The sequence below is a fragment of the Danio rerio genome, chromosome 1, assembly GCF_052040795.2.
Source record: "Danio rerio strain M-AB ecotype USA chromosome 1, GRCz13ab, whole genome shotgun sequence".
Taxonomy (NCBI): domain Eukaryota; kingdom Metazoa; phylum Chordata; class Actinopteri; order Cypriniformes; family Danionidae; genus Danio; species Danio rerio.
In genome coordinates, this window is record NC_141021.1 from 41082512 (window position 1) to 41105267 (window position 22756).

General features: G+C 40.8%; 1 protein-coding gene across 27 annotated transcripts in view; it reads left to right on the forward strand.

Moving 5' to 3' along the window:
• The window catches only part of wdr17 (WD repeat domain 17), a 47358-nt gene that overhangs the window by 1079 nt on the left and 23523 nt on the right, over positions 1-22756 (forward strand). For 13 of the 27 annotated variants that reach the window (XM_087236024.1, XM_087236020.1, XM_087236027.1 and 10 more), the window contains exons 1-6: positions 9211-9430; positions 10430-10558; positions 12328-12511; positions 12772-13002; positions 14691-14942; positions 21569-21691. In XM_087236024.1, coding sequence (XP_087092150.1) covers positions 9386-9430; positions 10430-10558; positions 12328-12511; positions 12772-13002; positions 14691-14942; positions 21569-21691 — 964 coding nt within the window. In that variant the 5' untranslated portion in view covers positions 9211-9385. 27 annotated transcript variants of the gene reach the window in all.

Genomic DNA, 22756 nt, shown 5'->3' on the forward strand with positions numbered 1-22756 from the left:
CAAGGAAAACATTTGATTGGAAAAGTATCTCCAGTGTTTTCATTGTTGTCAATCTTTTTATCCTCTTTAAATCCTATGTATTGAAGTCAATAGAATGGCATTCGAAGAATGTTCTTTGAAAAGCCTTTAACTCACACATTTTAACTTTAAACTTCTAGTGAAGTCAATTCATTATTATACGAGTTCAGATGTCCATTCTGTCTAAGTATAAAATAAGTGGTTTGCTCTTCTGAAAAAAAAAATCTTGAATCGAGATTTTGCTGAAACTATATTTAAGCTATTTAACCACCCATTATGCTACTATGTTTAGAAAAAAGGAGATGGAGAGGTTTAGGAATGTTGGAAGAATTGTCTCTGGGATGGTGCAATAACTGCTGTGATTATACTCAAAATGAAGATTGACAGTATTTAGTGATTAGGCTCCTTTCAAATTTACATTTGCAACTTATTTAATTCAACTTTTGCAACTTATTTATTCAAAAACATATTTAATTTTATGTTTTTGTAGTTTTTTTAAAGTATTTATTTATGTGGCTGACACTTATCAAGTGCAATACTTGTGGGGGGGTTACATAAGACAAACATCTGGGAAACAATGACATTTTCAAGCTCAGTATGTAACTTTTGACGCTCCATTGTTTAATAAATAAAGCTGCATGCTTCTTGCAGAAGAAAACTGTAGCTGTTGCTACTTCTTATGTTTGTAGTGTAGATGACGACTCACAGAAATGCTAGACTGTTCATCAGCACTGATCTACTTTCCTACATAAATGCTTCTTATAAGCATAATGTGGTGAATAATTATAAACATACACTGTTAACTTACTACTCATCTCTTTCTCCAGTTGAACATTGAAGAAGATCTTTAGTTGAAACTTGTCCTTGGCGATTCATATGATGCAATGTCAATGATAACCATCATTATGAGAGTCCTTATAGTTCTTGAATCTCTTTACCTGCTTGCATAGGTTTTTGGAATAATATATTTGATGACACAGATTGGGAAAAGTTTTGGCTTCTTCGGCTCTAATAAATCCAATAAAGCTGTCAAAGTCTCAATCAAAATGTTTCATAATTGCTACCTAATACATGCTAAACTAGCTAAATTTAATAACAAATTTTTCCCTAAATTCTCATTTTACTTTCAATATGATGAAACACTAAATCACTTATTTTGGGAGTTACCTACTGTAAAGTGTTTTTGGGTTGACTTTTCCAATTTCATTTTAAAATCCTTATTTCCAACTTTTGTACTTCCCAAAAACTGTATTTTTTGGTTGCTCTCTAAACCTAGATCCTTCTCATTATTAATTTATTATTAATTTATTGCTTTTTTGGGCAAAATTTTACATCCGTAAATGTACATTTCCAAAGAACCACCCTTACTTATTATTTTCAAAAAGCACTTTAATTTATATGTGAACTTCTAAAAGACTTGCATGTAAAACTTTTTCTCGGTGTACATCGTTTAAACTTTAATCATTTGCTGGAATTTTATTTTTATGTAACCTTTTTTGTCTCTTTGTTCATGATGTATCTCTGTCAATTTTATTTCGTCCTTAATGAAAAAAATATAATTATGAGAGTCAAAAAGGCTGAAATATATAGAGTCTTTATATATCAGTCTGTGCAGAACCTGAATGTTATGTACAAAACTATTACCTGTGATCTGAACTTGAAACAAACTGTCCAAAAGTTCGCAGAAAAGGTTCAGATTGTTCCCTTTTGACCAAGGCTGTAAGTTGCAAAAAAATTGTAAATAAAGTTTAGAGGAATGAGAGAAATCACTTTATGTAAGACACAGATCTGTGTTCATTTTTATAATTATTATAATTTTTTTATTGTGCATTATACTTGACTTGTATTTTACTTTGTAAATCACCAAGGACTACAGATTCATCTAAAACATTTTTAATGTTCTACTCAAAAGACAAAAGTCAGTCACATCTTGGGTTTCTAAGGGTAACAGCAAAACTTAACTAAATTGAGCTAATTTAGTTTACTTATTTAATACATATAGCAATACATAAATCATAATTTAATATACTTATTTAATACAAAATAGTTAATACAAAACATGATTTATTTGAATATTGTGATTACTTATTATTATAATAGCTATATAGTTATAATAGCTTTCTTGGTGTCTTTAAATGTATTTGTCTATTTATTTAATGTAAGCTATATGCTGTAAAGTTCACATAAGTCAGAAATAAGCTCTAGATGCATTGGATGTTTAATGAAAAGCTTTGGGTCTTTTGTTTTGGTGCTGCAGACAATGGAGACACGGTTGCTATTCCCTTCTGTGTTTTTCATGATAGGGTACAGCAGGTCTATAGGCCCTTTTGATGTTATTTTCTGGCAAAACACTCAATAGCCACAAAAACACAAAACACCACAGCACTTTCCTAAACACCTGTTTGCTGCTGTGTCTGATCTGCAAGGACATTGCAGGCTATGCACGTCTAGATGTCATTTGAACTGGAACATACACGGTTTATTTAGCTGATGAGAGTCTGTGAAACCCATATATATATATATATATATATATATATATATATATATATATATATATATATATATATATATATATATATATATATATATATATTTTTTTTTTTTTTTTTTTTTTTTTTTTTTTTTTTTTTTTTGATGTGCATTATACATATAAAATGAATACTTTATTATTATTTTTTTACATTTGTTATTTGCACATCTAATTCTGTATAAGGACAGAGGTTGGATCAACATTGAATTTTGTTGATTTTGCAAACTGAATCATTGTCCACATTGTTGTTTCACAATATTATCATTCAATGCAACTAAATAACAGCCTTGCATGGATGTATAAAGTGTTGTAAAGTGATGAATACATTAAAAATTAATGGTTGAATTAAGATGGGGTTTGCTAAATGAGTTAATGTTGAAATTGCAACCCTGTTTCCGCATCTTACTTTTTAATGCTCAGTTATCTTCAAATTTAGCTTCCTTTGGATGGGAAAACATATCACTGTCAGGCTTACAAACTCTATATAGCTATGTTGGGCTAGAAGTTATATATGTAGCAGGATAGCATATTGTAGAGTAATTACAAAATAATTGTAATCCAATATAGATACTGAGAAAAAATGACAGTTTTATATGAAAATATTAAGTAATATTAATTGGGTTATAGCTGATTGTTTTCTGCCAAAAGATATGAATATGTTGAATAATATTATTTAGTTCTTGCTTTGCTTGTTTTAAAGTACACAATGCATCCTGCCATTTAAAGGCAACGATTTTGATTTGTTTCTTTTGCTTGAATTTGCAGCACTATGCTTGCTTCCGTATCAATAACAAAAGGCTGCATTTAACCTTAGAATGTGGTGACAGTGTTTACAGTTAGACTATGTAATTATTTATTAAAGAAGGATTTTAAAAATCTGACAGTAATCAGTGTTAAGTGCTACTGTAATTTTAATAAATATATTTTAATAAATAATACATTTTAATTAATTTCTGTAAGGTTAACCAAGCTTGGTTTTAATGTTTTAAAATGAAAATAAAATAAACAGTTTGACACATTTGTTAGAAATTTAGAAAAGTAAGTAAAACATAATCGCTTACAATAACTTAATAAAGCAAATGAAATACAACAGTTACACTACTGATTAAATTTTAAATATCTGTAACCAATTGCAAGGGGGGAAATATTATTAATAAATCATAATTAGTTATAATTATTTATAACATTTAGACGTCTTTGGGTCAAGTGTTTATTCATTCATAAAAATGCCACTTCTCTAATTAAATGACATACATATAAATATATATATTGTTAAACTTACTGGCTAATTTACATATTTCACAATCTGAATGATAATAATAAAGAACTATTTTAATACTAGACAACACTTGATGTTTCTGTTTTTGTCAGTGACTCAGTGACAGTTTAAACGAGTACATTCTCTTAGTGGTTCTGTCACTGTGTTTAATCCTTTCTGTGCAAGACTGTATGGTATAGTTATTGCCACACGAACTGTAAAGTGTTTAATATTGGTAGTTCATTTTGAAATGTTTGTTAAGAGTTAATTTTTTTTGGCGGGAGAAAACAGCTGTGCTGATGAGGTGAAAACCGACTGCTCCTCCATGACATTGGGATACAGGTGATGCAAAGTTATTTGTATCAAAGAGCTGTGAATATGCAGATATTATTACACATACCTCGTTCTCTCGCTGTCCACAGCGGTGGTTTGCTGATCAAATGAACAACCAAAGATGGAGGAGCCAAATTTTGCCGTCAATTTCATAAAAAAAAATTAAGGGGGTTGTAGAGATAATTTAGTGTACAGTATATAAAAGGTAATCGCTGAAGTTTTCAGGGGGCTGAGTAGAAATACGGGGGGGCTACAGCCCCTCTAAAATAGGCCTAAAAATGCCCATGCAGTCTCGCTATTTGAAAGAGAGCCCTTATGCAGTTTGCTGTGGCTCCAGTTGATCTTTGCTGAAGTTAGTTAATGAGAATGAGAACAAGTTTGAGTCCAAGGATCTTTGATGGATGGAAAGACAAGGCCAGAGCCTGACATAGCTTATGGTGTGGTTGAAGTAGACTTAGTTCAGCATCTTCTCCTATGACATTGTGTTATGATGAAATATTTTACCGTGGAACTAGACAAGTGCGTGTTAAATAAGTGTGTTAAATTGCCTACCTCCATAAACCAACATCAGCTGAAGTGTTTACTTGAAATAATGATGTACTCCTATTAAATGTTTCTTAAATTTTCTTACTGTTCCAAACATATCGGCATATCCCACATTCATTTTCCTGTATATTTAAACTATAATTTTACTATATAAATGTTTTAAACGATAGACTACATTGATTTCTTAAGCTTTTTCTCTCTCTTTCTCTCTCTACATGTACTTTAAGCTCATTTGTTCCCTGTAGCAGGGACTGTTTTTTCCATACCAATTAAAATGCTTTCGATCTAACAGGTGGATCTGGGGTCATGGCAACAATCTCTGACCTACAGACATTACTAATTTGGTCTGCATGCTGTGGTCTTTGTTTTACTAGCACACCAAAATAACCAGGACAATCTGGTGCATTTATAGATTTAAATGGAGGGCAAGATAATGGATGATATCTGTGCCAGTCTTTCACTAAATTAACAACTGTTTGTAGCATGCAAGGTGTTGTGGTCATTTTAGTGTCTTTCCGAAAAAGCAAATTCAGGTTCTATTAAAAACAAATATAAATATAAAAACATTTACTTTTCATCAGGATATTTATTCAGTTCTTGCATCCAGCATGCCCTGATCTCCTTGGATTTATGCTCAGGCTGAAGTAAACAAAGACAAGCATGTAGGCATTCATACATTCTTGATGAAAGAGAGCTACTTACCGAGCTATCTAAATTGCACAAATGTTATTACAGATCTCATTTCAGTACAATTTAAATGAAAATGTATTGTCGAGGAAAGGCAATTTTCTCAATTCCTGTATGACATCAGAAACTTTAACTTGACAATCTGTTTGTATTGTTAAAATGTTAGTAGCATTTAAATAGTTGCTCATTATAGATGAATGGGCCACGTGTGACTCAGAGAAGTTACTCACACAAGTGCGCGAGTCAACGGCGACATGTCTGTAGGTGGTGTGTGTGGGACAAACGTAGGCTGTACGTGGAAGCGCTGCGTGTTTTACCCAGGTGTAGGATGTTAGATGCTGGCTGGCACTCTCGCCCTCTCCTGCAGAGCTCCTGCCACTTCATCTCAACCGCCTCTTAGAGTTAAAGTCTTCATCGCCTTGGAAACGGTTGCATGAGTGGCCCATCTCTCGCTCTCCCTCTGCGCGTGTTTTGCTCCGTCTGCATTTCACTCGCGCTCTCCCCCGCAGCCCAGCCGAAGGGGTAGGAGGTGTTGTGGGGGTGACAGCACTGATAGAGCCAAACTTCTGCTCATCACGATCTCTGTGGCATTTTGGAAGCCCAAGGTCGGAGTCGTTGACACAAACGCATGCATTTCTCAAAGATCACCCACTTCTTGATCTCCTGTTTCTCAGAGACATCATTATGTTTGGCCTTTTAAACAAGGCAGATTTATTAACAGTTAATTTTGACAATTGTATTTTCATTTTTATTGTTTTTACATATTAATATGTTTGTTTTTTGAAGTGCAGTTTTGTAATAAATCAAGGAAAACTATTTGAAGGTGAACATTTTGATCGTTCTCAACCTCCAGGCATATTAATAAAATTATGTATAAAGTTGAAGTCTGAATTATTAGCCCCTCTTTGACTTTTAATTTTTTCATTATTAAATATTTCCCAAATGATGTTTAACAGAGCAAGGACATTTTCACAGTATGTCTGATAATATGATTTTCTTTTGCTGGAGAAAGTCTTATTTGTTTTATTTCGGCTAGAATAAAAGCATTTTAAAGTCAAAATTATTAGCCCCTTTTTTTTGCTTGTCTACAGAACAAACCATTGTAAAACAATAACTTGCCTAATTATCCTAACATGCCTAGTTAACCTAATTAACCTAGTTAAGCCTTTAAATGTCACTTTAAGCTGTATAGAAATGTCTTGAAAATAATGATTCAAGGGGGCTAATAATTATGACTTCAACTGTATAAATATACACTACCTGACAAAAGTCTTGTTGTTGATCCCAGTTGTAAGAGCAACAAATAATAACTTGACTTCTAGTTGATCATTTGGAATAGTGGCAGAAGGTATTTTTTGAAAAATCATCTGTTGAACTGCATCCCAATCATCACAAATACAGCAGAAGATCTATTGGAGCCAGCATGGACCAAGATTCTCAAAGAAATCAGTCAAGTTTGGTGAAGGAAAAATCATGGTTTGGGGTTTCATTCAGCATAGGGGTGTGCAAGAGATCTGCAGAGTGGATGGCAACCTCAACAGCCTGAGGTATCAAGACATTTGTGCTGCCCAAACCACAGGAAGGCGCAAATTCTTGAGAGGACAGCGCTCCTTCCCATACTTCCGCCTCCACATCAAAGTTCCTGAAGTAAAGGTGCTTCAGGATTGGCCAGCCCAGCCACCAGTCATGAACATTATTGAGCATGTCTGGGGTAAGATGAAGGAGGCATTGAAGATGAATCCAAAGAATCTTGATGAACTCGGGGAGTCCTGCAAGAACGCTTTCTTTGTCATTCCAGATCTCTTTATTAATACGTTATTTGAGTCATTTCAGAGATGTATGGATGCAATATTAATGCTTTTTCCACTGCACTATGACTTTATATTCTATACTGTACATTATTTATATCAAGTAACAAGGCTTTAGTCAAAGCAAAGTCAGACCTTAGTCTCCTAATTAAATAATTTAAAATTAAGGCCTGATGATATTTTATTTTGGTAAAATGAGCATAATCTAGAGGGCTTTGTCTTTCATATAAGCCACTTCTGACACCAAACAATCAACTAGAAGTCAAGTTATTATTTGTTATACCTAAAACTTGGATAGGTTACAAGACTTTTGTCAGGTTTCAATCGGGAGATCACAATAATTAATCCCAAAAAAAGCAGCGCAGTCAGTACCAGACTGCTGTTGTGTCTGCAATAAGGAAAAACACTAAACAGATGCGGGCATTTATTCTTTCTTTCTGCCAACAAAAAACAAATTCCTGATATGCGAGTCCCATTTCACTCTCAATACATTGCAATAATATGGAATAAATACAGCACTACAACATGCAAAAGAGAGAGATCAACTTAGAATATCACTTACCAGTTTAATAATGATTTGATCAGCTGTAGTTAAAAATTAGGCTGTTTAATCTTCTAAGGGCGTATTATGGTCCTGTCGCCATGTTGTGGATAGATAACGTCAACTGACTTTGGCTACTGACCGCCGACGAGCCGTTTGTCAGATATTATAAATATTTTGAAATAGGCACTATCCTTATAAATAAACTGCATAGTTGCAATTGAAACAACTACAAAATAGCCTCAAGAGTTCATTATGTTGTCTGAAAGCAGTAATATTTGTCAAACTGTAGAGTGTCTCTGCTTGTCGCTGTATGTGGGCGAAGTAATATATAAGGGTGAAGGGTGAGGAGGCTAGTGTTGACCAGTGCTCTTATTGCAGAATATCACATGGCTACCAGCCAGTCAGATTCGAGAACCAGACAGAACTGTTTTATATATATATATACATCATATGTTTCCGGCAATGTATAAAATCTGACATAGATTCTATAGAATGCCTAGGGAATGTATAGAATGTCTAAAATTCGTAAAATTGTATGAAATGCTACTTTATACAATTGTCTAGGCATTGTATCTAATGCCAAGTTGCTGTAAGGGAAAGTATGTAACTGGCATGCCTACCCCTGCTATTTTTCCCACCACTTACTGTATGTTGGTGATGGCGATGGGTCGTTGTTTGATGATGGCAGTCGAAGCACATGAGTGTTGAACGTTATTGTAAGACAAGCATATTGCCGGTATGAGGTTCCACTGCCACATCACAGACACTATTGTAACAAAAACTTCTCATTTCTCTGTCATTGTTTTTCCGGCAAAAACATCATATGCTTAATTTCGTATTCCTTACACTTTAAAATACGTAAAGATCAATATTCTATATATTTCTTAGCCATTTTATAGATTGCTGGGATTTCACACATTGCCAGTAACATCTAAACACTTTATTCAAAGATGTCCTTGTTTCACATGTTCTGTGTACTTACTAATTAGAATAAATAAAACCTAACCCACATTCTAAGCCTAAATATATATTAGATATGTGTAAATAATTAATGTTACTCAATAGTTAAATAAATAGTTAGACATAAGTACCAAAGGTAGTAAAATTCTGTAACCCTCCAAGCAAGCGAAAAAAAAATAGTTTATCACAATAAAAATTTTAATCAGTCACTTTTTTTATCAGAAAAGTTACAAATAGATCCTCAAATTCTGCATCCCCCACCCTACTCTGTTCAATGAGTGCCTTGTCACTTTGTGTACGCATTGTGTTCATGTAGATGTCATACTGGAGCGTCCAGAGTGGTTTGTTAATCACAGGGAGTGACAGAGAGTGTAAACACCTTCAAGGATGCTGTGCAGGGGTGAGGTGAGGTGTGTGTCTGTGTATTTGTCAGGGAGGAGGGAAAGTGAGGGAGTTTAAAATCGAGGGATCTCGCTGTTGCCAGGCTACCGGCGGGAGCTGCTCCGTCGCTCCCGTCTCCAGCCAAACGGACAGCCTACACCAGTCAATGAGCATGATTTCTCTATTCCTACCCCCGTTTATACATGCACATGTGGGCAACAGTCGCACATAGACTACCGAAGCAGCTCTTTTTTTCGTGAAGCTGCTAACACAGAGCCCCCGTTCGGCTCTGCGTATGTGAAGGCGAGAGGATAGCAGACATGGAAAGCCTGTGCTGGTTCAGCAGTTATCACAGTGAACCAAAGGTAGGATCTCTGTGACAGTCTTTTAGCCATCTGGCGTAGCCTTATCCCTTCTGATGTAAAGAAGAGAGATGGAGATGACACAGAAAGAGACGTTTTTTTTTTCTTCAGTGTCATCTTAGGGAGCCATGAAAGCAGGACACCACATGCGTTTTTGCATTTAAAAATTGCTTAGACAGCGTGCAAGTGGAATAGAACTGAATGCAGGTGTCTGGAGACATGCATTAGAAAGTTAAACTGGTTTTTACTTCACATGAATGAGCCCAAATGATGTTTAGAATTGACAGCGTGAGAGAGAACATTGAGTTCCATATTATTAGGGCTGGTATTATTGTTTTTTCATTGTTTGCTTGAGATTATTGGCAGCTGCTATTTACATATTACCTTCTGTTTAAAGCTATTTGTATCTAAGAGACCAGTGAGAGGTAGTTGATATCAGTTTTCTGGATTTGTTATTATTAGGTGTGTGTGTGTGTGTTTTGAATGAAATGCTAATTTGTGTTTTATGTCCAGTTTATATCTATAAAACTAACAAAAAGTGGTAATTTAAGCTTTTTAAGCAAATCTTTATGTTATAGTTGTGATGTCAGATGAATGGTGACAGATCTTTTTCTTTCAAATTGTGATGAAGATCCACGTAAAATGGATTTTTCAGACACAAAAGTAGGGTAGGGAATTGGTTCTGTCCATTAGCTGTTGCCTGGATAGAGGCGGTATTGACCTGAACTTACTCAATTGTAAAAAAGGAATGGAGTTTAAGTGGACTAAATGAAGAGTTCTGTATATGTCACCATGGGGGACAACAGATGATCAAGTAAAAACAAAATGTAAGTAGTTTAGATTAAGACCAATAACATGAATCTAGAAAACATCTACAATTACTTTTTAGTTCATTGCATTGCAGCAGCTGTGTTATGTTGTGTTTTTTTCTCCATTTAAATGCTGAAACCAATAGACACATCACAGATACTTTTTTAACTGCTCTGGCATCTCTCTGTCCAGATAAAGATGTCTCAGGTGAAGCAGGTTGGCCTGTTGGCCGCTGGATGTCAGCCCTGGAATAAAGACGTGTGTGCTGCCAGTGGGGATAGATTTGCATATTGTGCCACGCTCGCCATATATGTGTACCAAGTAAGTGTGAATCTAATAATTTAAACATTGTCTGTAAATGAAGTAAACTCCTCTTTACCTTTGGAATGATTCATTCAAAAGCTTAAATTCTGTAGTTTATACATTCATGCTATTCCAAACTCATAGGACTTCAGTTTGTCTTTAAAAACACACAATTCAAGACATATCAAAGTCCCCTATTTCACCTCTAGTGTGTTTTTCAAAAATAAGGAACAGCATTAACCATTATATATTTTTTATAAAGCCTTTATTCTTAGTTTGACCAGGGTTTGAATTATTTTAATGTCAATTTTAGGCATGGGCCGGTATAAGTTTCTGGCAGGTATTGACGGCATTGTGACTACTGTTCTAAAATAAGTTATTTTTAAACATCAGAGTAAATTAAAACAGCAACTTGAACACAGTTGTTGTGGCACACCTTTCGTGCACATCCTTATGTACCGCCTTTTGCAGCTATTCCAACAACCAGTATTTAAAAAAAACGCGAGTAAGACTAAATGTTCTTTAAAAAAGGTTTTACTGAAGAAATGCAAACAAAAATACAAAGGTACAATAGACTCGATATAACTCGGTCAAAAAACAGTTGCTTTCAACATTCATAACTGCAATCTGCCCAAAAATGTATGAACTAATGACATCATGACATATTACTGTCGCAAGCCAAAAATTCCTCATTAAAAGTTTTAAAATTGTTTCAATTATTAAATTATGTATTTTAAATAATACAATCACTATGAATTCTTATTATATTTCAATATCTATTTTCATCACGTTTAAACCTTTTTAACTAAACTATTATCACAAATGAATTATGCATAAGTGGGCGAGACAGTGGCGCAGTAGGTAGTGCTGTCACCTCACAGCAAGAAGGTCGCTGGTAGGAACCTCAGCTCAGTTGGCGTTTCTGTGTGGAGTTTGCATGTTCTCCCTGCCTTTGCGTGGGTTTTCTCCGGGTGCTTCGGTTTCCCCCACAGTTCAAAGACATGTGGTACAGAATTGGGTGGGCTAAATTGTCCGTAGTGTATGAGTGTGTGTGTAAATGTGTGTGTGGATGTTTCCCAGAAATGGGTTGTGGCTGGAAGGGCATCCGCTGCATAAAAACTTGCTGGATAAGTTGGCGGTTCATTCTGCTGTGGCGACCCCGGATTAATAAAGGGACTAAGCCGACAAGAAAATGAATGAATGAACGAATTATGCTTAACTGGCTCTTCCAACACTATTTTTTTATTTTAGAAAAGATTTATAATATTTTAGAAAAGGAAACATGTCAGGCTAAATAATTAAAATAAATCATTGACTTCTGCTGTCTTAATTAGTTTTAAAAACACAGATTACTTTACAACACATAAAAAACAAATAAAAAAAAACGTACATATACCTTAGGAACAGTATAGCAGATCCTTTTAGTGGTTTTAAAACCTTGACTTTTCCAAACCCCGGTAAATCTTGAAACCGGTTATTGTTCCATGCCTAGTCAATATTATTAGCTCCCTTTTCTGCTTGTTTGTATCTTGCAAAACAACTAGTAAATAAATTATAAACTCATCATGGCAAAAGAAATTGAAGCTATTAGTTTTTTTGTGTGTGTGTGTGTGTGTGTGTGTGTGTGTGTGCGTGCGTGCGTGCGTGCGTGTGTGTGTGTGTGTGTGTGTGTTGAAAAAAGTATATTTACTCCAATAAACAGCACTTTGGAAATATTTACTACTCTGATAAAACTAGTCACCCTATTTTTCTCCTTGATTACCACTGACTGAAATCTGTTCTTCTAGCTTGATCACAGATATAACGAGTTTAAGCTGCGAGCGATCATGTCCGAACACAAGAAGACAATCACAGCTATATCGTGGTGTCCACACAACCCTGAGGTGTTTGCCAGTGCCAGCGCTGATAACCTGCTCATCATCTGGAATGTGGCTGAGCAGAAGGCTGTCGCAAGGCTAGATAACACCAAAGGTATAATCCCTACAGCAGAATAAAGTGCATTTATTTATTCCACACACACATATATATATATATATATATATATATATATATATATATATATATATATATATATATATATATATAATTACTCCACCTGATGTCATGTTCATCAACGTAACATATTCTCAGACTAAAGATGTCTCTTTTAATTAACAATATTTAATAGTTTTAATTCAGCTGTTTGAGGTGAAGTCTTAACTAAAAGAATTAACTAAATGAATGTTTCTCAGGTATCCCAGCATCTCTAAGCTGGTGCTGGAACGCAGGCGACAGTGTTGCGTTCGTATCCCACCGGGGTCCTCTCTATATTTGGACAGTCTCGGGGCCAGACTCAGGAGTCACAGTGCACAAGGAGGCTCACAGTTTCCTCTCAGACATCTGCCTGTTCCGCTGGCATCCACTGAAGAAGGGGAAAGTAGTGTTTGGACACACTGATGGCAGTTTGTCTATCTTTCAACCAGGTAACCATTATTGCTCATGTTGTGTAAGTGTTATACCCTGTTCTAATTTTCTAGTTTTCTAAAAAGGGAAAATATCAAAACTCTTTGATCATTTTTAAAGCAAGATGCTAATGCTCTTATTCGATTCAAAAATGTATGCTAAGCTATCTAAAGGTGCCCCCCACCAGACCAGGACATTGGTTGAATGGGTTAAAAATGGTTTAACTCAGCCACTTAACCTTAGGGGTTTACTAAAATAATTTTATTTCCCAAAAATTTCATTTGTTTAAACATTTGTGTTTTCTGTAGAGCAATTTTTTTTTGAGAAATTTTCTTAAATGAAAAAAAAAAAAAAATTGTGGACAGAATATATTCATTACATACAGTTTATATATTATCTTTCACAAAAATGTTTACACAAATTTTTTTACACAAAATTACAAATAAGTACTTGAAATAAGAACTAATATCAGTTACTTGGGTCATAAATCAAATGATTTCACCAGTTTCTCTCTTCTAACACAAAAGAAAAGTTTGAAGAATGTTGGAAACCGGTAGTCACTGACATCCATAGTATTTCTTTTTTATTTCTTTTTTTTAATGGTTGTCATTGGCTACTATCCAGCATTTTTCAAAATATCTTATTTTGTGTTCAGAAGAATAAGAAAGACAAACATGTTTGTAACCACTTAAGGGTGGCTAAATGGTGAGTAAAATATATTTTTTTAAACAATAATTGTTTTTCACCAACACACACATACAGTAGTATCTTATAAAATTAAAATCATCATCTTTTTAAGTTTTAAACATCATAAACCATTATTGAAGTTAGACAACCTCCTCCATGATTGTTTAATTTATGTGCTTAAACTCATTTTAATAAGGTTGTAACAAAAACAGTTTGTTTACATTTATATTATTATTATTATTATTATTATTCCTAGGTGTTAAAACATTAAAATTAAAAATTTTCTTTATGAATTTTGTGTAAGGAAAATGTTAACTTTTACTCCTGTCAGTTGTAAGAAAAATTGAATTTAAGCTAAATATGACCTGTCAGTGGTGATGGAGTGTTTAATCTAGTGTACAGTATTTACACTCTTAGTGTAAATGTATTTACTCTGCTAAAGTGTGTATATTAAACCCATTCTAAAGTGTAACTTATACACTGGCCTGGTGGGACTCATATTTACACCAAACGAGAGTGTAATTTAACACCTGTGGAGTTGTATGTACACTAGACAAAATACCCTGCAGGTGTTTAATGTGGTGTGCATTTTTACACTCTAAGTGTTAAATATTTTAAACTGCTTAGGTATACATTTGTAGGTGCATTGAAAGTGTAACCTGGACACTTTGCTGGTGGGACTCATATAGATACCAGAAATGTGTTAAATTCAACACCTGTGGTGTAAAATGTACACTGGCAAATTTTCTGTGTATGAAATGTTGCAAGTTGGCAGAATTTAATAGGGAAAATTTCAAGTTCTTAAATAGCATTTTTTAGACTGCTTTTGGTGCCTCAGATGTAAGGAAAAAATGCTCATCAGTTGTGTTGAGTGAATTTCCAAAGGATTTGTCATATTAAAAACCACAGTAAGACATCTAAGCATTCTTTATTTTCACTACAGGGGGTCATTTATATTAATAGTTCTCGTTAGAAACGTTTTAAAAAGCAACCTTTGTTTCCTTTAATTTCCTCACCTCAGGCTCAAAGCATCAGAAGCACGTACTGCGTCCAGAGTCTTTGGAAGGCACAGATGAGGAGGATCCCATCACCGCTTTAGAGTGGGACCCTCTCAGCACAGACTACCTACTGGTGGCCAACATGCACAACGGCATCAGACTACTGGATTCTGAGTCTCTTTGTTGCATCACAACCTTTAGTTTTCCCAGCGCTGCTGCATCAGTGCAGTGCCTGGCCTGGGTGCCCAGCGCCCCTGGCATGTTTATTACAGGGGGTAAGAAAAACACACACACAATCACCAATTAAAAATGGTAGTTTTAAGCTTAAAGTGACAGTTCAACTAAAAATGTTATCTTTTACTTACCTTGCACTTGTTAGAACCAAACTGAGTTTCTTTTTCCCATTGAACACAGAGGAATGCTTTCTGAAGTATGTTAGAAACCGGAAGTCATTAATTTCATCCATTGTCATCCATTGTAACTTTTCATACTCTCAACATCATTGGCTATGAGTTTTCAACATTCTTCAAAATCTTTCTGTTTTGTGTTCAACAGAAAAAAGGAACTCTTAAAGGTTTGGAACCACTTGACACTGAGTAAATGGTACATTTTCAGTTCCCCTTCGGTTGGGGAACTTCAGTGCCATAAGTGGATGAAATCCACGATGGGAGAATTTGGATCAGAAGCCGCTTGTCTGGAGAGTATTGAACGGGCCAATGAATGAAATTAATTGGCAGCGTAAGCTTGCGCAGGTGTGCGGCATCTGCAATTATCTCAGCATATAAGCACACCTGAAGCCAGCAGACGCCATCCTTTTCGCTTCAGATCCTTTCTGAGTGAGTCGATGAGGGTTCCTCTTGCTGATCAGCACTTCAGAGCGAACGAGTGTGTCTCCCGGTCCAGAGTGGGTCTTCGCGGTGGCAGACGGTCGAGCTGGGTTTCTCCCTTGCCTGCGGTTCTTTGGGTCCGGTACTCCAGAGCGGTGTGTATTGTTGCAAACTTTCCTAAAAGAGCAACACAGTCGTGCAGCACGTCCTTTTCAGGATGGCGCTCCGACTGTGCGTTTCTGGATGCGGGGGTTTCCTGGCTCCAGATGATGGACACGATCACTGCATTGCATGTTTGGGGGTCCAGCATGTTAATGCGGTGCTCGCGGGCGGTTCATGTCGTCATTGCGATGCCATGACCGTTGCACAGCTAAGATCGCGGCTAACTTTCGCAAGAGAGCGAGCCACCCCAGTTGCCTCCTGTTCTAAAAAAGCAGCGGGCGCTCGGGCAGATCTGAGGGTTTCAGCGGGAGATAATCCGCCGCCCACGGGCTCGCGGACCTCTCGCTCCTCACGGCGCTCCATCCAAGCTTCGGGTAGTGGGAGTGATCCGTCTAACCAGATGGTAGCTCTCACACTCACTGACACCGGAGATCAGATGTCCTCCGCGGCATCGGAGGGTGGGCTTTCACTGTCCGACGAAGATCCGGACCCGCTCGCCCCCTCCGGGCAGGTGAGCGCTGTTAAATCGGATCCTGAAGCGGACATGTTAGCCGTGCTTTCCCGGGCTGCTTCGGCCGTGGGGTTGGAGATGGTTTATCCCCCAGCTCCGCGGCCGGACCGACTAGATGGGTGCTACGTAGAGGACCAGAAGGCGAAGCCTTCGAAGCCTCTCGTCCCCTTCTTCCCGGAAGTGCACAGTAGGCTCACGCAGTCTTGGAGGGCACCTTTCTCTGCCCGTGCTGCGTGTGCCTCCGCCCTCACCGCCCTTGACGGCGGAGCTGCCAGGGGGTATGAGGCGATCCCGTCAGTGGAGCGCGCTATCGCGGTCAATCTTTGTCCGCGCGGCGCCTCTATGTGGCGGGGTTTGCCCCGCCTCCCGTCCAAAGCCTGTAGGTTGTCTGCCTCCCTCGGAGCCAGAGCTTATAAGGCTGCGGGCCAGGCTGCTTCTGCTTTGCACGCGATGGCCACCTACCAGCGCTACCAAGCGCAGGCGCTGGCCGAGCTGCACGAGGGCGGGTCCAACCCAAGCTTATTACATGAGCTGCGCACCACGACCGACTATGCTCTTCGGACTACTAAGTCCGCCGCGTGTGCGCTGGGGAGGACGATGTCCACACTTGTGGTTCAGGAACGCCACCTCTGGCTAAACCTGGCCGATATGCGCGATGTTGACAAAGTTCGCTTTCTTGACTCACCCATATCCCAGGCTGGCCTGTTCGGCGACACCGTCGGTGAATTCACCCAGGAATTCAAGGCGGTGAAAGAGCAGTCGGATGCGATGGACAATGTCATCTATCGGCGTGGCCATAAGCCCGCTCCGCCCGCCGAGCCATCCACCTCCACTGTTCCTCGCCGCGGCGTACACCTCGAAAGCAGGCAGCCCCTCCTGCCCAGGGCGCCGTTAAGTCCGGTAAACGGACCGCGAAGCGTCCCTGAGACAGGCCATCCGGAGAAGAGGAAACTTGCTCTTTCCCCGCTGGAGGGCGGGGCCCCGATAACAACGGTACTTTTCAGTGCCACCAAAACATCAGTAAAAGAGCACTTTTTCCCTTCCCCGGATGTGACTGCACGAGTTCTGCCAGTCCGGGACGCGCTGCCTTCCGGCTCGCAGACTCTACGTGCTTCGCCAGTGGCTCACGAGCGCTGGGGGGACGGTCTCCCTTCCCTCAGCCCTCCAGCCCCCTCTCCGGAGTCAGGGTGCGGAGCCAGAGCGAATCGCTCTCCTCCAGCTCTTCCGCGGGACCCTCGTGCTTCCCGGATCAGCACACCCACTCCGCGCTGCCCCACCGCTGGTACGTCAGCGATTGTAGCGATGACTCCATTAGCGAGAGCTCTGCCTGCCTGGTTAGCGCGGGCCAGCCCCTCGCGGTGGCTCATACGCACAATCAGACTCGGTTACGCGATTCAGTTCGCGAAACGGCCCCCCAAGTTTACGGGCGTGTATTTCTCCAGGGTCAACCCCCTGTCCGCCCCTGTCTTGCGAGAGGAGATTGCTGCCCTCCTGGCGAAGGGTGCAATCGAGCCGGTTCCTCCAGCCGAGATGGAGAGTGGGTTTTACAGCCCATACTTCATCGTACCCAAAAAGAGCAGTGGGTCACGGCCAATCCTAGATCTGCGCGTTTTGAGCCGCTGTCTGCACAGGCTGCCGTTCAGAATGCTCACGCAGAGGCGCATTCTCCAATGCGTTCGTCCTCAGGATTGGTTTGCAGCCATAGACCTGAAGGACGCGTATTTCCATGTCTCCATTCTTCCACGCCACCGCCAATTTCTGCGGTTTGCGTTCGAGGGTCGAGCGTGGCAGTACAAGGTCCTCCCCTTCGGGCTCTCTCTGTCTCCGCGGGTCTTCACCAAACTCGCGGAGGGTGCCCTAGCGCCCCTTCGGCTCGCGGGCATTCGCATACTCAATTATCTCGACGACTGGCTGATTTTAGCCCACTCGCGGGAGCAATTGATTATGCACAGGGACAAGGTGCTTCGGCATCTCCGCCTACTGGGGCTTCAACCGAGAAAAGAGCAAACTCGCCCCCGTGCAGAGGATTTCTTTTCTCGGGATGGAGCTGGACTCGATCACCATGGTAGCGCACCTCTCCGAGGAACGCGCTCGCCTGTTGCTGAACTGTCTGAGGGAGCTCGACAGCAAACTAGTGGTCCCACTGAAGTTCTTTCAGAGGCTCCTGGGGAATATGGCATCCGCAGCCGCCGTCACGCCGCTCGGGTTGCTCCATATGAGACCACTTCAGCACTGGCTTCACGATCGGGTCCCCAGACGCGCATGGCACGCGGGCACACACCAGGTCTCGGTTACTGCGCTGTGTCGCCGCGCCCTCAGCCCTTGGAACGACCCCTCGTTCCTACAGGCCGGTGTGCCTCTAGGACAGGCGTCCAGCCATGTTGTTGTTTCAACAGACGCTTCCAACACGGCTTGGGGGGCCGTGTGTCGCGGGCATGCGGCTGCGGGCCTGTGGAAGGGTGCCCAGCTGCATTGGCATATCAATCGCCTAGAGCTGTTGGCAGTGTTCCTCGCTCTCCACCGCTTTTTACCGGTGCTGGAGCGGCAACACGTGCTGGTCAGGACCAACAGTATGGCGGCGGCGGCGTATATCAACCGCATGGGGGGTATGCGCTCTCGCCGCATGTCTCAGCTCGCCCGCCGTCTGCTCCTCTGGAGTCACCCGCGGCTGAAATCGCTGCGCGCCATTCACGTTCCAGGCACGCTCCATCGTGCAGCCGATGCGCTCTCACGACAGCTGTTACGCCCTGGAGAATGGAGACTCCACCCCGAGTCTGTTCAGCTGATATGGGCGCGATTCGGGGAGGCCCAGATCGATCTGTTTGCTTCCCCCGAGAACGCTCACTGCCAGTTGTTTTTTTCCCTGACCGAGGGCTCTCTCGGCACGGATGCACTGGCCCACAGCTGGCCTCGGGGCATGCGCAAGTATGCGTTTCCCCCAGTGAGCCTGCTCGCGCAGTTTCTGTGCAAGGTCAGGGAGGACGAGGAACAGGTTCTGCTAGTTGCGCCCCTTTGGCCTAACCGGACCTGGATATCAGAGCTCTCACTCCTCGCGACGGCCCTCCCCTGGCGGATCCCTTTGAGAGAGGACCTACTCTCTCAGGGACAGGGCACCATCTGGCACCCTCGCCCCGATCTTTGGAACCTCCACGTGTGGTCCCTAGACGCGAGGAAGACTTAGGTAAACTACCGACTGCGGTGGTTTATACCATCACTCAGGCTAGAGCTCCCTCCACGAGGCGCGCCTACGCCCTGAAGTGGAGTCTATTCACTGAATGGTGCGTCTCTCGCAGAGAAGACCCCCGAAATTGGCAGATTAGTGTTGTGCTCTCTTTCCTTCAAGAGAAGTTGGACAGCAGGCTGTCGCCCTCCACTCTCAAGGTTTACGTGGCCGCCATCTCCGCTTATCATAGCGCGGTAGCTGGCGGCACCGTGGGAAAGCATAACCTGGTCATCCAGTTCCTTAGGGGTGCTAGGCGAATTAATCCATCTCGCCCCCCTCTCATGCCCTCTTGGGATCTCGCCCTCGTTCTCACGAGTCTGCGATCCGATCCCTTTGAGCCACTCGAATCAGTATCTCTAAGATTTCTGTCCCTGAAGACAGCTCTGCTGGTTGCGTTGGCTTCCATCAAGAGGGTCGGGGACCTGGAGGCATTTTCGGTCAGTGACTCGTGCCTGGAATTCGGGCCGGATTACTCTCACGTCATCCTGAGACCCCGCCCCGGTTATGTGCCCAAGGTTCCTACCACCCCCTTTAGAGATCAGGTAGTGAACCTGCAAGCGCTGCCCCCGGAGGAGGCAGACCCAGCCCTTTCTTTACTTTGTCCAGTTCGCGCTCTGCGCATTTATGTGGACCGTACTCAGAATTTTAGATCATCTGAGCAGCTCTTTGTCTGTTATGGCGGTCGGCAGCAGGGAAGTGCCGTATCGAAACAAAGATTATCCCACTGGATTGTGGATGCCATTTCACTCGCTTATTCGAGTCGAGGTCAGCCGTGTCCCCCGGGAGTACGTGCACACTCCACTCGGAGCGTTGCATCCTCTTGGGCGCGTGCACGCGGCGCCTCTCTAACAGACATCTGTAGAGCTGCGGGCTGGGCGACACCCAACACATTTGCAAGGTTTTACAATCTGCGAGTGGAGCCGGTTTCCTCAAGGGTATTAGGTAACCCTTTGGTGATTGAGGAGACAACTCGGTAGGGTGTTGAAACACGCTTGCTGCGCCATTCTCCCTAACACGGAGGTACGTGCGCCTTTTTATCTGTCAGTAAAGTTCCCCGTCAGGTGAGCCCTGCAGATTCCTCCGTGGCCCCCAGCACTGACTCAGCGGAGGAGTCACTTGCTGGCCCACTACGTTGTAGGTCTGCCCGCTGGTCAGCCCGCGTTTTGGGTATAGGTGCCTGCTATGCGTGATCCCCACTAGGCGATCCCATATGCTCATTCCTCCACGGTTAAGTCCCCCCCCTGGGCGGACCCGTGTCTTCCCTCTCCGCTAACCACGCTTTTGCTATGAGTACTCCCCCTTTTTAGGGCTAGTCCATATGTAAATTCTGCCATCTATCCCCCCCTTGGGTAACGGATGGCCTCCGCAGCGTCCTCCCTATCGGGATTGCACGCTTCCCAACGTACTGTCGTATTTCCTAGAATTATCTAGATGCTCACGACTTCCCAAAAAATATATCTAAATCCGTAAAACTTCTGTTGAAGTAGGATAAATTAGGGCCAGGGACACGTTGGAGGACCGCGCCCCCATGATGTGGGTGCGTCACGCTTGCTTGACTATCTCCTCATCGGGGGTGTTGGTAAGGTGCAGTCATTATGGCGCTTTCCATACTTCTCCCATCGTGGATTTCATCCACTTATGGCACTGAAGTTCCCCAACCGAAGGGGAACGTTCGAGGTTACAGAAGTAACCCTTCGTTCCCCGAGGAGGGGAACGGAAGTGCCATACTCCGTCGCCATAATGACTGTCCCTTAGCTGTTTGAAAGTCTCTTCAGCTTAAAAGGATGGCGTCTGCTGGCTTCAGGTGTGCTTATATGCTGAGATAATTGCAGATGCCGCACACCTGCGCAAGCTTACGCTGCCAATTAATTTCATTCATTGGCCCGTTCAATACTCTCCAGACAAGCGGCTTCTGATCCGAATCCTCCCATCGTGGATTTCATCCACTTATGGCACTTCCGTTCCCCTCCTCGGGGAACGAAGGGTTACTTCTGTAACCTCGAACGTTTTACTATCCTTTTATTGGGCCAACTTTGAATCTGATATTTAGAATTATAAATGTGTGTTAAATACATTTACATTTAAATGTTAAACAGCAGTGAACCACCTTAGTTTAAAATTTACACTCAATCATATATTTGCAAGTTTTAAAAAAATTTATTATTTTGAATTCCTAAGATTCTCAAGTTGGTGTGCTGAGAATATGGAACGTATCACGAGCGACTCCTCTGGATAACTTCAAACTGAAGAAAACTGGCTTCCACGCACTTCATGTTTTAAACTCCCCACCAGCAAAGAAATGTATGTGTGTATATTTTTACCATATAGTGCATATCATAAATGAGCACATGCTTACAAAAATTCATATTTTTTATCAATGTCTCAGTTAATATTAACAATATATATTGCTTATACATAAGAAGTGTAGTCAACATCTTACACGCATCGTAACGACCTGGTCGACCTTTTATTTATTATCATTATTTTATTTAATTTCTTATTACCATTTATCAGAGTTGTGTCAGTATATCCTCCAAGGCAAGCGAGGGCCTAAATAATATTTTCAAGCAGTGCACCTTAGAGGGTTAGGCAAATAAAACAAATACATTTACAGCCGAGAAAAAATATTGAACACGTCACCTTTTTTCTTAAAAAGCATATTTCTAAAGGTGCTGTTGACTTGAAATTTTCCCAGCATGTTGGTAACAACCAAATAAATCTATAAAGGCAAAGAAAACAAATCGAATTAGTTTACAAATTAAGTTTCACATAATAAAATCAAATGATGCAGAGAAAAAAGTATTGAACACATGAAGAAAGGGAGGTGTAGAAAGGCAATGAAAGCTCAGACAGCAGCTGAAATCTCTTAGTAGTTCTACTGCAACCCTCTGCCCTTCCTCATTGTAAAAAAAATATCAGCTGCTTCAGTCAAACATCTACATTATCAGGATGATTAAGATGACAACAGGGTGAATATTTCAGCAAGACAATTATCCAAAACACAGCCAAGGAAACTCTTAAAGGGTTTCAGAGAAAGAAAATCAAGCTGTAGAATGGCCCAGCCAATCACCTGAATTGAATCCAACAGAAAATACAAATTAAAGCTCAGATTAGACGAGAATAAAACATCACCAGCAAGATTTTTACACTCTTTGAAGTCTGTGAAAAAACCCACCTAAGCAATTCATGTGACTTCATTCTTTATATGAGAGGCGTCTTTAAGCTACCATCGCCAAAAAAGCCTTTTACACTTTCTAACAGTGTCATTTTATTGTTATTACACTTAACTAATTTTCCAGATTTTTTTTTTGTTTGTTTGTTTGTTTTATTTTTATGTTTGTATTGTTTGGGTTTTTACCAAAATCT